At 38.5% G+C, this 16,842-nt stretch overlaps 1 protein-coding gene across 6 annotated transcripts in view; it reads right to left on the minus strand.

Annotated features, from left to right (window-relative positions):
- Window positions 1–16,842, minus strand: part of USP54 (ubiquitin specific peptidase 54) — a 107,455-nt gene that overhangs the window by 40,865 nt on the left and 49,748 nt on the right. For 5 of the 6 annotated variants that reach the window (XM_075505093.1, XM_075505096.1, XM_075505094.1 and 2 more), the window contains exons 2-4: window positions 13,803–14,664; window positions 10,922–11,014; window positions 367–501 (exon numbers count right to left, since the gene is read on the minus strand). In XM_075505093.1, the coding sequence (XP_075361208.1) occupies window positions 367–501; window positions 10,922–11,014; window positions 13,803–13,949 (375 nt within the window). In that variant the 5' untranslated portion in view covers window positions 13,950–14,664. The remainder of the gene's footprint in view (window positions 1–366; window positions 502–10,921; window positions 11,015–13,802; window positions 14,665–16,842) is intronic. The other variant, XM_075505095.1, reaches the window with a different exon arrangement.

Here is a 16,842-nt window from a genome sequence, read left to right on the forward strand (position 1 = left end):
CAAAATGTCCTTTCACCCTTTTGAGGTGATACTTAAAACTAGAATCCTGGATCATTCTTGCAGTGCAATATTTTTACAATTCATATCCCAGACACACTTGAGACTGCAAGCAGTACATATGCAAAAGTAACTGTAAAAATGGATAACATTGATGCTTCCATTTCAAAATAATTACTGATGACTCTCAAACCAAATAGTTGTTCCCCACTGGATCACTTGAAGCTTGAGGATCTCTCTGTGGACTTTTCCAGGCTACACATGCAAGGTCTAATGGAATTTGGGGAGGGGAGGAATGGAGGAGAGGAAAGAAAAAAAAATTGTGTAGTGGCATCTATGCCTGTCAAACCATCTTTCAGTTATACTCACAAAACATTCAGCAGCATCATCCATAATGCCCAGCTGGAAACGTTGCTCATCCTGAAATGTCTTTGCAAGAGCAGTGCGCAGGGCATCAGAAGGCAGTACCTTCTCACTGCTACACTGAAACTGGTTGAAGATACCCTAGTAAGAAAAAAAAAAAAAAAAGATAGTTAAGTTACTGTATTTTCAAAACATGACTCAAGTTACCTGAAAACAAACAGCAAACCTTTAACTCGCTTTTGATCAAGCAACACACAGATATTCGTATTGTACTGGGACTACAAGAGAAAATCCTAAAAGTTCCTCCTTTGAAATCATATGAACCTTTGTGTATTCCTTCCCTTCACATATGCAAGGGAGGGTGGGGAGCTTAGGGGTTAATTTTCCTCAGTGTCAATCCCCCTTGGATCTTCCTCCAAATTTGATTCCTGAAGCAAATACAATGGACACCAAAACTTCCTCACTTTTTATTCCTATTTCTCCGTCTCCAGTTCACTCCCACCTCACAGTAGCTTTCTTCTTAGGCATGCCACCTTCTTCCCTCTTTCAAGCAACTCTTTCCAAATGTCTTAGCCCTTAAACAGCCACAACCTGCTGCTTACACTCTTTAAGGAATTTACCTTCCAGTAAGTCCAAGAAGTGGGTAAGAATCAGATGATTTTGGGGTCAGCATGCAGGAGGGAAAAGGCACAACACAAATAGCAGTTCCTACATATGGCCAGCTGTTCACTTGTGGCCACAAACCTGCATTTTCAGAACTGTAACTCACTGGTTATCTGGGTAATCATTTGCAAGGACGAGTAATTCTATAAAGACGCATTATAGTCTAAAATGTGGGTTATATGCATGAAAGTTCAGTACATATTCCCAACTGATTAAAAACCCACTTTTATTTTGTGTGTGCGTGTATGCGAGCTATCAAAAAGATCTTCTGAACAGTTATTTAACTTTCATTGTGCCCTCTTACAAAAACAGGAACGTAGTTCTGTATGCAAGATCCTCAGTTTAAGGAAAAACTTCTAGCCTTTATTTTCATACAAGACCATTCTGCCTCCACCACCATTCTGCTCTACTTTCTACCTCATTTCACATGACAAGCAACCATCTTCATCCGTGTCGATCTCAAAATTCTGCTTGTCCTTTCCTATAAAACTTTCCTCACAATTTCCCTAAAGACTAAGGAAAAGCTCCATTCTTACTGCAAGGGAAAAAAAGGATCATCTTCATTTGTGCACCACTTGGCTTTTCTGCCTTCTAAACTTAGTCAAACAACGAAAAAGCCAGCCTCTAACTGGTTTGCCTATTTGGTTTTCTTTCAAATCTATACTGAGAATCTGTAGTGATGTTGATTCATGTATCACTTCCTCCCTTAATTACAGAAAGCTTCTCCCCAGCATACTTAGGATCTATATTAACTGGAAATAAATAATCTGAATCTTTCTCTCCTTTAACTAATTCTTATTTGTTTCTTATCAGGAAATGAGCATATAAACTGGGAGAAGGTTTGCCAAATCATGCAATCTCAGTTGCTTTGAGGAAGCTGAAAGAGTACAGAACACAGCTGTCACTGCACACCTAGCAAATCAACCTCCACACCCCTGCCATTTCTGGCCATAGAAATGGTATGATTTATACTGTTGTCATATTATCTAATATAGATGTAAAATGCCCATCTCTCTTTACTGCTATTTTTATTTTGGTAGTCCTTATGGTGCTCATTCATGGGTGAGGGCCTGCTGTGCTGAAGCCCATAGCTCTTCTAATATTGCCTTTATTAGAGCATCGAATCATGATGAGGAAAGTGGTAATGAAGAGAAGGCTGTGAGGCAGTAAGTCTCACACTTCATGAATTACAGACAATACCTCTCCTCAGTTACCTTTTATTTATATATTTATATATCTTTTAAAAAATGGAAAGAATGACAAAAATCTCTGTACTTAACAACGTTGATCCCTATTTCTGTCACACTGATAACAGAGCAAGTTTCATGTTTCATTAGTAAATTTTCTCAATTCAGTGGACCTCAAAAAAAAAAAAAAAAGGCAGTGAAACATAATTCCATCCTGCTTCAGCACTTTACATTAAATAATTCAAGAGCACTTGAAAATATTCACGACTGTGCTTTAGAAATGTGTTTATTCTGGTTATCATCAATCTCACTTCATAGATCTGGCAACTGAGACACTCGCCTAGTGACGGATGGACAGGACCCAGTTTGCTTCAACGAGAGCTCTGAAACAGCTCTGCACTCTTGGGGGGGTAGGGGGTGGGGGGGATCAATGCAGGAAATCCAAAATAGGTAAAAGAAGATGCAAGCAAGCAAACCAAACCTCTTATTTTAAATTTCCATCTTTAAAGAAATAGTATACTTTACTTTTACCAGTAACATACCTACTAGTTAACAAAGAGATCCAGTTAAGGAAAAAGTGATCCTAATGATGATAAGCAACTGTTTTTCACAAAGTTTCACAAACTGTTTTTCACTCAAGATCCTACATTTTAAATTTTTTTGCATCACAAAATAATTACAGCCTTCAAAATTAAAACTAAAAAACTTTCATTAAATATAAACAGCAGAAAACTGTGAAATCTGTTACCACAACCACAGAACAAAAATCATTCAGTAACGTCAAAGAATTCTGTGAAGAATTCTAATATGTGAAATCAGGAAGTAAAAGATCCCGATATTATATAGAAGAATGCTTCCTAAAATTTGTACTGACATAGCACACAATGGTATAGTCTTATTTAGATTACGAGGAAAAAAAAAAAAAAAAAGTCTTAAAACCAGTGAGTAATTGTGCACTTTAATCTAATAAAGATCAAATCTTATCATGTCATTGCACAGTGCCGTTTAGAGCACGTTGGAGCATAGTGCTTGTAGGAAGTCGCAAAAGCACCTCAAATAGAGTCAAAAGCACTTTGAACACAGGGGGAGTTGGTTTTCAGTGGGTTTTGGTCAGGGTTTTTCAGGGGGTGGGGTTGTTTCCCCTTTTCCTTATTTTTCAGGATATGTTCTTTGCTTTCCTTCAGAACAGGTCTTTCTTGTCTCTCAGCCTTAGATGGACAAGTGTGACATTTCCTGAGTTTCATCACTAAGTTATCTCAGTCAGATCTCTCTCCTTAATTTCAGGTCTTGCCCTTGAGTGATACTGTTAATGACTAACACATTTGTTCCATGTACAGGTCTGAAAGCTAGCTGGGCACAGACCAGGAAAGCACTGCTGATTATGCCCCAGGAGTTTTCATGACACCTTTTCTCCAAGTGCTTCTGGAACTTAATGAGAACTTTATATATGAAACATTCAAACTTTGCTCTCTTTCAAAAACTTCTTCACCTGAATTTGAAGATAGTGAGAACCCCATTACCACTAATGGGGTTGCACCACACTGATGATCTCTCTTAATGGCTACATTCCAACACAAATGAATGTATCATCCCTAACAGCAGCAAGAATATGAAAAGACACTGCTGAAAGCTTCATGAACACAGGAAGTCTCTCCTGTCTTACCAGTTTTCAGTAACTAAAATCGAGGATGCAGAACAAAAAAAAAAATAGCTTAACATAAAATCTGAGCACTTATTAATATTGTATTAGCAGCAGTACTTTGATTTGTACACTTATGACCTATTCTTGGCATGTTGGTAAGTCTACAAGCCAAGACAAAGAACAGCGTGAGCAAGGGATTTTTCAGATAGGAAGTATGCCTTCTGGTTACACTGCATTCCTGTGGTCTATATAAAAAGAACCCCATCTCCCTCCATATCCCCTTCCCTACAGATCTTCAAAGGTCTGGAAAGGGTGGCAGAGACAGCAGAATTAGGAAGCACAAGCGTTCTTTAAGATTAATAAATTGCCAAAGTCCATCTAGTTGCATCTAGTCCTTCCCCAAGTACTAAGTCAAGATCAACTACAATGACATAGTTGATCTTTCGCCAGCCTGCTCTCAGAGGCATCCAAATCTGGAAATTCCTTAACCATCCCAGGCAATCTATTGTAGGGCCTCACTTGGCTTATTATCATACAGCAGGCTTTTTCCTAGTTTTCTAACTGGAAGCTTCGTGTCCAGTTCTACTACAGATCTGGGCTTCTGATGTACATCAGAACAAGGGCTTGCAGAGTCAGTGGTCTCCCAAAATAATCTCCTCCCGTTTGGGAAGTGTGGGGAATCAACATAAACTTTCTAAAGCTTCAAAGGAAAACCACCCAAGGTTTGAGACAAGGAACCTTTATCATACAACTATTCAAGTTAAAACCTGGCTTTCTATTTCAGAATGCTAAAATTCACATGCATGATCATAAACAGAGTTGTTCTTCATTTGGTTAGAGAATAAAGACAGTAATTATTCTTTGAGGTAATTTATGGGATTGACATTTTAGAGTTCTTTTCAATTTTAAAGATTTGGAAAAATGAAATATATATGAATCCCCCCACAGTTTACAAGATCTGCTCCAAATTGTCTCTAACAGTGTTTGGAATCCATTTTCTCCCTAAGAAAGAAGTATTCCATTTATTTGGGGTAAACTGAAATCTGCAATGTGTATCTAACCATACCGATAAAACAAACCCCAGACTTGATACATACATGCACATATGACTTTTTAATCAAGCATATAGAAGCAGGCTGGCATAAGAATAAATTGATGGCTGAAGACAACAGGCAACAGCTACTGAATCAGATCAGTGTCCATGCACTGTGAATTTGAGTTCTGTCCTTGGCAGCTTTCTGAGAACTAATTATTCTCTTCCAGCATTGTGCAGAAGTTCCTTCTGTATGGGAGTATTGCTGCAGCTCTAGCAGTGTGGTATGTCTTTCAAAGAACAAAACATGTTCCCCTCAAATGCGTTAGTATTCCCTACATGAACAGTTTTTGCCTTTTAACAAAAGCTACAAATATTAACATGGCCAATCCTCATCCTTCTCTCACTGCTCAACATACCAACATCATTCTTGCTGTCACTCAATTGTGACAGTATTTTTTTTTTTTAAACCTCCTCTACATTTCAGTAGCATGCCCTTCTTACCCCATTCCATTCACTGGACTTTTTTTCTTGTCTACAGTACCTAATCTCTCATCCAGAACACCACACTCTTCTGATGCAGCCTCTTACTCAGTACAACAACCTGTTTCAATAAAAATTCTGGTTGCTAAAAATCACTTTTCTCCCATCCAACCACATCAGCCTCCACCCAGAGTATTTCCACTAGCTCACACTTCTTCCCCACATTTGCTCATGTTATATCCGCCTTCAAGGGTGCAAATAATTCTACCTCTATTTGGTTTTGCATCTTTGGATCTCTTTCCAAATCTCCAAGTCTGATAATAAATCAACCTAGATTTCCATTATTCCTTTCTTTTACAGTCTCTCTTCCATTTTTACTCGCACTATGCCCTAAACATTAACGTAAGGTCCCCAATATGAACTGTAAAGTCAGGCACCCTTGGCTACTACTAAAATCAAATAAAAATATACTTTCCACGAGTTTTGTTTAGGAGGGTGTCAGGAAAAGAAACCCAAATCACAGTGTGTCCACATCAACTAGGTGACAATTTATTAACTGCTTGATCAAGATCAAAAAAGGCAGTCATTATTTGGAAGCTTCAATTACCAGTTTAACAACTCAGGAAACTGTACTTGCTGCTAGTTTATTTGTCAGGCAGTACCAACTGAAAAAAAAGTTTAAACAATAAAAGTAATTATTTTATATACTTTTACTACTGTTTTGCCCTGAAATACTATCCTAATTTGGAAAAAAAGCACAAAACAAGAGGAGTAAGTATTTGCAACAAACCTATTACTGTTTCAACCATATAATGAACTTTTCATAACAAATCCCTCCATTTCAATCAAGTGACTAATCAGAACCATGAACTATACTCATGCCACTTCTTTAAAGCACTCTACTACCCTATTGTTCTCAGTTTTCACCTTAGAAAACAACATCATTTCTACACAGAAAATTCACATTCTTCCTGCTTTTGTTGCACATGACAAAATTACAGAAAAGACCAGCCCTACTGGAATTTATCAATCAATAGAGCATTCTTCTTTGCAAACTACAAAAAACACTCTGTCCTATATCCTGGCACTATGGAGCTCCCAGTACAATCCCTGGAAGGAGAACAAACTCTCTGTGGCATGCTCAGTACAGTGGACGGATTTCCCCCTTCCTGCCCTCTTCCAGCTGTGATAAACAAACACCAAAGCAAAGTCATGCTCTAGAAAAAGGAAAATAAGACAGAACACAGTAGACTTCAACATTAATAATAAATCAAAAAGCTGTTCCAGTGTTACAGCAGGCAAACCACATAGCGGTAAGGACAGCTTGTGTGCTGAAAAAAACCACTTAAATAATGCCACATCTTAAATAACAGTATTTGGGATTCCAGCACAGAGTCTACAGCTCTGCCATGTCTTTGTGTATCTGTTGATGCAAGGTTCCTTCAAAATAACCAATGAACGTATGCCTGGAATGATTTCAAGGTTCTTTTTGTAGCCACATAAACATAGCCAGGTAGAACAGCAAGTTTTAAAACCACTTGAAGAAGTTGTGCAATGGATGTCTTCAATGCGGTACAAAAATAAAATGTGATTTGATATCAAGTATGACATCACTGTCCTGTGATCCCTCATTTTATAAATAACAGTAATTTAAAATTACAAATAATATTTATAGAGCTAGCTGAGCATTTACAGTAAATGCTGTGCATGACATCAGAATTCCTAGAAACAGTTGCAGCAAGCCAAGAAAGTGTGGAAAAAATACAACTTCTTTGGTATTATTCAAAGGCTAAATTTAGCTTATTGAAGACTATCTTCCTCTGAAGTCAATGGGAAGAGAATGTCGCCTTTAGAGCAACAGTTCAAAGTAGGGGAAGAGCGTGAACCCTCTCTGCACAACTTAGGAGGTATCCTGCGAAGGGAACCTGGAGTGGAGGCAGGGACATGACATACGCTCTTCCCCCCAAGTACTGCCCCTTTCCCAGGCCAGGCTGGAATCCGAACATGCCAGCATGCTTTGGAGAAAACATGTCCTGCCTCCTCTTTGCTTGGTCTGGACAGGTATTTCGGGCAGATCCACCTGACAGCATGCAAGGCTAATTACCTCTCCCCAGACCCTAATGGGAGATTTTCGCATGGTATAGAGCTCCAAATTCTTGGGTTCCCACTGGATCCAGCCATATCTTCTCCCTCATCTTAGCAAAGCCTAAGGCAAGATTCAAGAGAAAGAGGATGTCAAAGACCTGGAGGCTAAGCCGGCATTACCCTGGCAGGTCTACAGTAAAGGCTTCCAGAGCAGACGGGAGGGTTGTGGCAGGGGAAGGGAAGGGATGATCCTGCTGCACTGGGACACGAAACATGCTCTTGGTGATGCTTGCAGTACCAGGTGCGCATTAAGCACATTATCCCATTAGTCTTATACAAGTTTACACATAGTATGTACCAGACAGCCAGAATTTTACAGGAGGAAAAAAAAAAGAGCAGTTTGAGAACACTGATCCAGAGGGCAGCAGAGAACAAGTGAATACCTTAAACAGCCTTTTTTCCCCTTCTGCTGCCTGCTTAAGGAGTTTATGAAGACGAATGTGATCATCTCCACGGTTTGGGGCTATCGCTTTTGCATACCTTTATCATGTAGTATCCCTACCTTTTCAGTTGCATGCAATCAAGACAGCCTATGTTTCTAGTGTTTGGGTTTTTGGGGGGGGATGAGGGGAGGTTTGCATCCCCAATTTTACTTAGAGTTAAGTGACACCCTTTATTACTCACCTTTATAATATTATTTGACTTGATAACAACATAAAAATGGGGGAACGTTTTCAAATATTTATGTACACACATCAACATTTTACACAAGTTAATAAAGGTGGAAACTCGTCACGGGATCACCCAGAGAAAAAACGTAAAATTGTGAGTTGTTTTATGAACATAAGGGAACCAGGAGTAAAACAGTTCTACAACTTGTAACAAATTTCTACGTATTTTTTTCTCTTGTATAGTTTTACAACACATGTCTGTAAACTTTCTGAAGGTTCTGGAATAGGCTTGGGTAGAACACACTGAAATTTCCCATGAAGAACAGACTGTAGATAGAGAAAACACTAACATTTTGGTTTGGATTAAAGCCAGTTGGAATTCATTTTACTTTGTCAAGTATTGGTTATTGCTCATATGCAGAAATACTTGTCTAGATAATTCTTTACTTGTTTACGCATTTCTTCAGAGTTTTTCACTGTACACTGAGTTTTGTGAGCTACAGGAATTTTGCACACCAGATACAAGTTTTCTAAAATGTGCAAAACTAGTTGAGGATTTGGTGCAAAGTTATAGCTTTGCTGGAAACTAAGGGTTGTAACACCTGTCTAAGCATGGCATTGGTAAAAACTTCAGATAGGTAACAAACCAAAAAAATCCTTGCAGATATCTGGGAGCAAGAAGAGAGAGCAGCAATTTTTTTCAAAGGCTGCTTAATATAAAAAATAAGCATATGGCTGCAGGCTTACAATTTATGAATTCTGCCACTCTACCTGTCACTTCCAAGTTTATAATAGCATACTGCACACTTCAGCAAGACATCAAAAGCAAGGATTTTATCAACAAAACTAAACACTCTTCTAGCCAGTGTCTGCTTTTAATACATATATTCCAGAGATCCTGCCATCTTCCAGTCTTACTGTAGTGCTGTAGTCCCCTCTCATAATGGTACTGCTAATCCAGATGCATCTTTGTCCAGAGTTCATCTTTCAATACCAGTTCCACAAAGGTTCATCCTATCGTTTTTCCTATAATAATTCCCCCCCCCTCCTCTTTTTCAGTACTCTCATTCAGAAAAAGACTTTAACTATTATCTTTATACTAAAACCTCTCAACTCTGCCTCAGAGTCTAACCTACTTTCGTTCAAACGGCAGAACCTGTCTGATGTCCTGGTATTTCCTTGCCATATCTTGCTGTTAGGTTAAACCTCAGAACAGCAAAAGCTTACATTCATTATAATTTCCTAAATCCTTTTCTTTCTGTCCTCATCTCAGCTACCAACAAATGCCAACAATCACTTGGCAATACTTGAGGGCATGACCCAAGAATTAGCTTCAAATTATTTATCCCACTGAACTTAATGAACTCAAACCAGATCACGCCTAAGTCTTGCCACTTGCCTACAAGGAAGGGGATATATTTAATATTCCATCTTTTCTTTGTCTGGATAGCTGTATTTCTCACTTCGGATGTGCTGTCTTGCTCCTAACCCACTGTTATATACTCTTCTGATGATACTGCTGTAAATATCCTGTCTCATCATTTCAACAGATATATCTTGAGACAAATTTCCCTTCAGAAGGAAATTACTTATCTTCTTTCATGCCTTAATAGCCTTCTCTTTGCTGTTCTTTTGCAAGGGAAAACCCCTCAACAATAGTCCAAAAACTCACTAGATAACTCATTTCAAGCCTGTCTCTACCAGAGCACCTGTAAAGTCACTTAACAGCAGCAATACAGCTATTATACTACAAATATTGCCTGTGAGCTTCAGATGATCTTAACTTAAACCTTGCACTCTCTATTTTGCTATATTTATAAGGCATGCTGCCTGTCCTTTTCATTACTGCACACAGAATTCATGACACAATAAATTCTCCCACAGTGAATTTAAATATTTAGTTGGATTTTACAACCCATTTGTGATCAAAGAAAATGACTCAGTCCCAATTTCAGAAAGAATCTTCTTGAGTAGTGATTTTTAAAGCTGGTTATTTTCATCATGTTTGCATCACGTCCATTTCTCCCACAAAGCTAGAGGGAGTTGTGGATTTGAAGTAGCAAAACTTAGAAAGGAGGGCACAAAAAACCAGAAGCACTAAAAAATTAATGGGTAGAGACAAATGGAGATGTAGGATTGCACGGTTTACTCAAGTACATAACAGTACTCAGAATCAGAGCTAGCATCTAGATCTTACTGTCCAGGCAGCACCTATGACAGTCAGTTATTGTATCTGCATCTACAAACGGAATTGATTTTTTTAAAAACAGACATCACAGAAAGCTGAGTCATTTAATGCAGACATCAATATTTACAGTAGAAAATACCTTTTACTCTTACATAATCAACAGGTTTGAACAGAAAGGCTTAAAGCTAAATGGCCTTCTCCATGCTGACATTTAAAGTACCTCTGAAGGAAAGGTAACTTCTGAAGAGCATACTAACTGTATACAGTATGATATTTATAAACCAAATGATAAATTAGAAAAAACAAAGCAAACCAATGTTTTACCGGCTGAACTAATCTTTCAAACAACATGGAGGCTTCACAGTGATCTGAACTCCATTGATAAGAGTCATTGTATCTGAAACTTCACCTACACTATTTTCACAATTTATTGGCTTGAATATATTTTAGAAACAGTACTATGAGTGTCTTGGGCCAGTATCTATCAGATTTACCTTTGCTCTCACAAATTACCAGATGTAAGTTTGATTACACATATTAACCAAATATCAGAAATATTTCTGTTCAATTTTTTAAAAAAATCATTTTTAATTTAATTCCAACTTTTACCTTAAGAGCACAGAAGATGCAAGAATCGCCCATACATTTGTGCGTTGTGATTTGCCGGAAACTGCGGCGAAAAATGTCCAGGTGCCAGAGAACCTGAAACACAAAAAGGGGCACAGCCAATTTTATGAATATATATAAAAAAAAATACTGCATAAAGCTCTGACTAAAATTGCACACACTAAAAAATCCCAGAAGTACACTAATATCAGTGAACATCACTTTTAAAACAGGATGCCTTTTATCTAACTGCAATTGACATTTTCATCTTTCTTCCTCAGCTGTAGCATTCACATACATTAATTTGCAGTAGGACATCCCTCTGAATTTCTTGCCATGTGCTTTTAGACTAAAACACTCGCTTCTTTGTCCGTGTGGCAGTGCCAACTTCAACAGCACTTGCCCTGATGGCTCCCCTGCACTGGCACCACGGCCAGCCATTGTGCTGCTGCTCCATGAGGCTTGGGCAGAGATGCCAAGGACACCCCACCAACCACTGCGGCCAAAGCTCGCCCATCCTTCCACCTCCTAGCCAGCCTCCTTGTTCTGAGCAGAAAGCCCAAACGCTGGAAAAATGGAGCACCAAAAGCATATACATTAACAAGTTCTTGCAAATCAAAATGATAAATTACTAAAAGCTGTTATGCCCAATATTATCATTATTAAGTGTATTTACATGGCATGATTACTGGCAGATTTCTAACCCTAACCTGTGTGAGCAGTTATACTTTTCTCTTAGGACAGGTATGGTGGTAATACCAGGTATGTGACCAGGTATGGTCACAGCATATAAAAAGCAAGCAGGCTTTTTATATGTTCTGCTAGCAACAGCGAGAGGCAGCATTTGCTGTAACAGCACCAAGTTTTATTCTTAAGTTTTACCACTAAATCTGTGCAATCTTGGGCAATTATCTAAATTCATATCTGTAAAATAGCAAAAATACCAATCTCTGAGGTGTTTCACAGTCAGCTCTTTATATATAAATGCGGTCAGTGCTGGCTATTTCAGCTTCAACTAACAATAACTGGACTTTCTTGTAGGCCTCAGAGCCACCAGCCTTTCAGGACGCAGAAGTTTGCACTGAAAGAAGCCCTGACCTAAATTGTGTCCTGCCAGGTTCCGGACAGAGCAGCAAGGTCCAGGCTGGCATCTGACTGGCTAAATGCTTTGTTAGCATACACAGAGGGACCAAACTTCTTATTTCTGATTAATCTGTCCGGAGCAACCAGCTAGAAAAAAATTTAGCACTCTGAAAAACGCTGTGCTGGTTTCAAGAAGTGTTTCCAGCTGGAACAAGGTTAACTAAACTGTAACACACAAGTGTTACCTAAAATTATATTTAAAAACACATTTATTGAATATTTAATCTGTAAAGTTTCCCAAAACTTCAGGATTGTCATGGCTATGTTTATACTCAAACTCTCCCTATACGTAAGGGCCTGGGAGGCGACATAAGCCTTGGAACCATCTGATTACACACAACATTCCTGAAGAACTACTGCAGACTTCACAAAAGGACAAAAAAAAAAAAACAAACCCAACCCCACACACATTTAGGAACAAGTCCAATTTTTCGATGTAATTGCCTTTGGAGTTTATCTTGAATGTTTATAGAAATACTTAATAGTAAGGAGCAACAAACATTCAAGAACCTCTCAGACTAACACTGAATGTTAAAAAATTAAGGTAAGAAAACCCTAGAAATATGTATTTTATGCAATTACCACCATCTTGGGGTTTTGTTTTGTTTGTTTGTTTTTGTTTTGTGTTGGTTTTTTTTTAATTCAGCTTTGACTGTAAATATTTTTGACATCCTATCTCTCTTGAGCTTTAGAAGAAAACAGTTTATGTAGAAGACTAAAGACTGGGTCATAGGATTTAATCTTCATGTATGGCATGCAGCTGATGTTAAGGCTCTACTTAATTCTGACCTAGGTTCAGTAACTCAATATTAGGAGGCAGCCAGTGATTACACCTTACAACTTAACAGAAGCAATTAATATGGTACATCACTGGAAACCCCACTTTTTTTATAAGCTCCCTTTGTACCCAGTCCTGTATCTCATGGCATATTAAGCCTATTGAGGGTCACTGATGTTTTTATTTGTATTATTTGCATCACGGGGGTATCCTGAAGCCTGAAGCTAGTTGAGAACCTAATCTTGCCCATGGAGAAAAAAGAAAGAAAAAAAAAAAATCCCACAATGACACAGTCTGTGCTACACAGACAAGTCATATGAAGGGAAGGAAACTGATGTGGAGAAAGGGTTTTAAACTCTGCAGCCAGAAGGACTGAATCTCAGATGTCAGACATTCAAGACATCTAAATGGTGACAATACCACTATAGCAGCCATACCATTTCACCAAATTTTGACACAGGAAAAGGTGTTTCTTCTAAATCAAAAGGTAAAGACTCAATCATCTAAACAAAGCTACAAATCAGCAGTTAGAAAACTGGACTACATAAAAAGGATCTTGTATAGGTATTATCAACCCTTGAACTTGACTGGTTCAACAAAAAAAAGTCAAATTTACTTTAAGGAGTAGACATACTGCAAGCTATGCAATATTCTATTATTTTAAAAGAAATTTTCTACATATATTTTCATCTTTGGTTGACATATTACAAGTTTACACGAACAAGAGATTCAAGTACACTACGTGAGGACTATGTGAATGTCGATTTCACCAGGAAAACCTGAAAATTAAAAAAAAGCTGTTCTATAACTCAACTAATCTGCATTTCCAAATGTAGCCTTATTCTATCTAGGCCCACAAACAATTATGTAGTCAAGCCTGGCTATATTTTTTGCACAGTTGAGCCTAAGAAAATACTGCGACAGAGGACAAAGACAGAAACATTTTTTATTATGTGCTCTTACCTGTAGCGCACTATTCAGGAAGCAACTGTTCTGTCCTGGTTCATTGCTGAGACCTTTACTGGGTGCTATTGAGGTTGTATTTCGTGGAGTAAACATGCCCTGCACATTCCCCCGACCCACAGAAAAGTAATTTCTTTTCCAAGACATCTTCCAGTTTCAGCTGTACAATATGCAGGTTTAGGCTGGCAGAGTATTTGACTTGATCAGACCCTTCCTTTATTTCACCAAAATTCAAAACTGGAACAACATCCAATCTTCTTTAAATTATAGTTTAAACAGAATTTATCCTTTCATCAGGACACAAGCAGTTTGCTTCTTTTAAATCCAGCCCAGGATGCTATTCTTCATCTGATGCTTATGTATGCAAAAACCTCTTTTACAAGCAGCCACATACAAAGTTTGCAAAGGGAAGGAATCCATGGTCACGCAAGTTCATCTGTTATGCTGCTTCTCCCTTTTCCAAACAGGCAGTGACTTCAGGGAACAAATGGCAAATTAAAGAGGTCCCAGAATCGAGAAGAAAAAAAAACAACAGCTACCTCCAAGACCCCAAAAACCCCAGCTTCTCTAATCCTTTTATAATTCTCCTGCAGAAGATGGGAAAAATCCAATTAGTAAGGGAGCAGAGAAACCAAAACCAAAATAAAACCTTGGCAGCTCCCTTTTGGTTACGTCTATCTTGGGTGATGAAAGAGACATCATTCTCACAGGGGAAAAAGAAGCAACTCTAGGACTTGAGAGTGAAGAGCTTTAAAGCAGCAAATAGTCTCCAATACAGTTCTTCTAATTCTGCGTGTGCTCTTCAGATTTTTCTTCTCCTGATCCTCCTTTTGCAATCGGAATGCCCGGCTGTGCCAGAAAGCTTGAGAGAGAAAAATAATCAAAAGGCTTGCGTCATTTAATTACTCTCTTGGTTTTGTGGTGTTCTGCCAAGACCAGTGTTGCCTCACCTCCCACAATACACTGAATCTTCTGAGACAAAGCAAAAAATACAAACCTTCCTCCACCCAAAAAATAAAATAACATGGAAAACAGAGAATTCCAAGAAAAGTATGTAAAAGCAAGAGGGCTGGAGTTTAGTGGAAGGGTTAAGACAGAAGTTAGACTAAAAAAATAAAACAACATTCATGTGAACTCCACGGCTGTTTTCATATGTATCCTTTACAAACTTGAACTGTTAAATTTCTTTAAGATATCTTAGTCATTCAAACAGTAGTACGAGGATTTGTGAGTCTGAATACACGCTAGCACGTTGTCCACCCTAGAACTGGGATTTAGCACTGAACTTGGAAGGCCAAGAAGACAAAAGCACCAGGCTCCCCCCTTACTCAGCAGCCCACAGCTCTCTCCAGAACAAAACAGTCTCCAAATGTTCTTAATCAGAAACTATGTGCATCTCTATAAAAAGTTACTTAATCTAGGCACGCAGGACATACAATGTCTTCCAAAAGACATTGATGCTTCTGAAGAAGCCAGAGGAATCATTCAAGAGAAACTGCTCTTCCCACCACAAGTTCACTTTTGCCCTTATCTCGTAAGAAATGTAAAAAAGAATTTGATCTAAGAAATTCCTAGAAACAGGAACTACAAGATTCATGGCAAAACATTTTTTTTTAAAGTACTCGCAAGTGTAGCCCACCTGTATTTACTTTACAGACAACTGCATAATATTTTCCAGGGACATTCCCAATGACATTTAGGACTATCCCATTTTTGATACACATGAGAACAATTGAAAGTACCTATCATGGCTGGTATAAGCAAGATAACTATTCCACATGTTCTGAAGTAGTAATTGCAGCATGAAGTCACCACAAAATAGACACACATAGAGCTTGTGCATCAGCAAAAACTAACTAAGAGAATAATTCCTTACAAAGATATCCTGGGTATCTGTGAAGGCACGTTTTTCACCTTCCACACAATTATAAATTCTTAATCTCTGTCAAAACACAGAAAGAACTTCCTCAACATCTGCGAATGTGTTACAGCAGCCTAACCAATTCCCTTCTAGCAATATTTTGTTTGTACTTGTACTAAACTCATTCTACAAATATTAATGAAGTCTCAGCATTGCTGTAAGGCAGGCAAATATCTATATACAGATGAATATTCCTCTTCGTTGCCAGTGTGCCATGCAAAATTTTCAGATGTGCTTGCAAGCCTGCAGACACAGACTATTACCATGCCCGTCGCACAACATTCCTGAGCACTGAACGTATACAGGATTCATTTCAAAGCAATTTCAGCCTCAGCCCCCTTTCTTTGCTCAATCCCTTAATGAACCATGAGCCAACCATACCGTGTGAGGTAATTCAGTTTCAAGCAGCAATTTAAGGATCTCTGTAAACCAATACCACTTGCAATAGATGCAGTGGCTAAACCTGCACCGCAGAGATGAACAGAACGCCACGTGGAATGAGCTGAGGCAAGCAGGCTCTGTGTTAACTCAGAAAAACCCCTGAGCCAAGCACTCTGTCTCCTACTTTCCACAGCACCTACAGAAAAGTGGAAAATACAATCCAAAACATGCCCAAGATGTACAGTTGTGAGCAGTGCCTAGTCAGTGGACTTGAAGTTCAAAACAGGATTCTGCTCTCAAAATGGGCTATAAAACTTAAAGTAGGTTTTAAGCCAAGCCAGTTATGACAAAGTGAATATGTTTTTTCTATTGATTTTTATTGTCTTGGAACTAGAATCAAATTAGAGGCTTTGTAGTTCGCCTGTCATTGCAGCAAGACTATTGCAAGCTGGCCAGGACTCTCGCAGCAACTGTGCAAGCCTACTACCTGCACTGCATTTGCACAGGCTTAGCAGAACTAATTTCTTATCATGTGTTCGCTATGATTGCTCACAGGAGCAAGTTCAGTCTGCTCAATTGGCTATATGGCCTTTGCAGAGTTAGGAACAAGCAGAAAACACTTAAGCTGGTAACCACCCAGTTATGACAAAACCAGATCTCTGGAGATAAATGCCAGCTTCATGCTTTGCCAACCTCTAAAAACTTACCGAAGTTATATAATAGCTACAAAATGGAATC

The sequence above is a fragment of the Mycteria americana genome, chromosome 6, assembly GCF_035582795.1.
Source record: "Mycteria americana isolate JAX WOST 10 ecotype Jacksonville Zoo and Gardens chromosome 6, USCA_MyAme_1.0, whole genome shotgun sequence".
NCBI lineage: Eukaryota > Metazoa > Chordata > Aves > Ciconiiformes > Ciconiidae > Mycteria > Mycteria americana.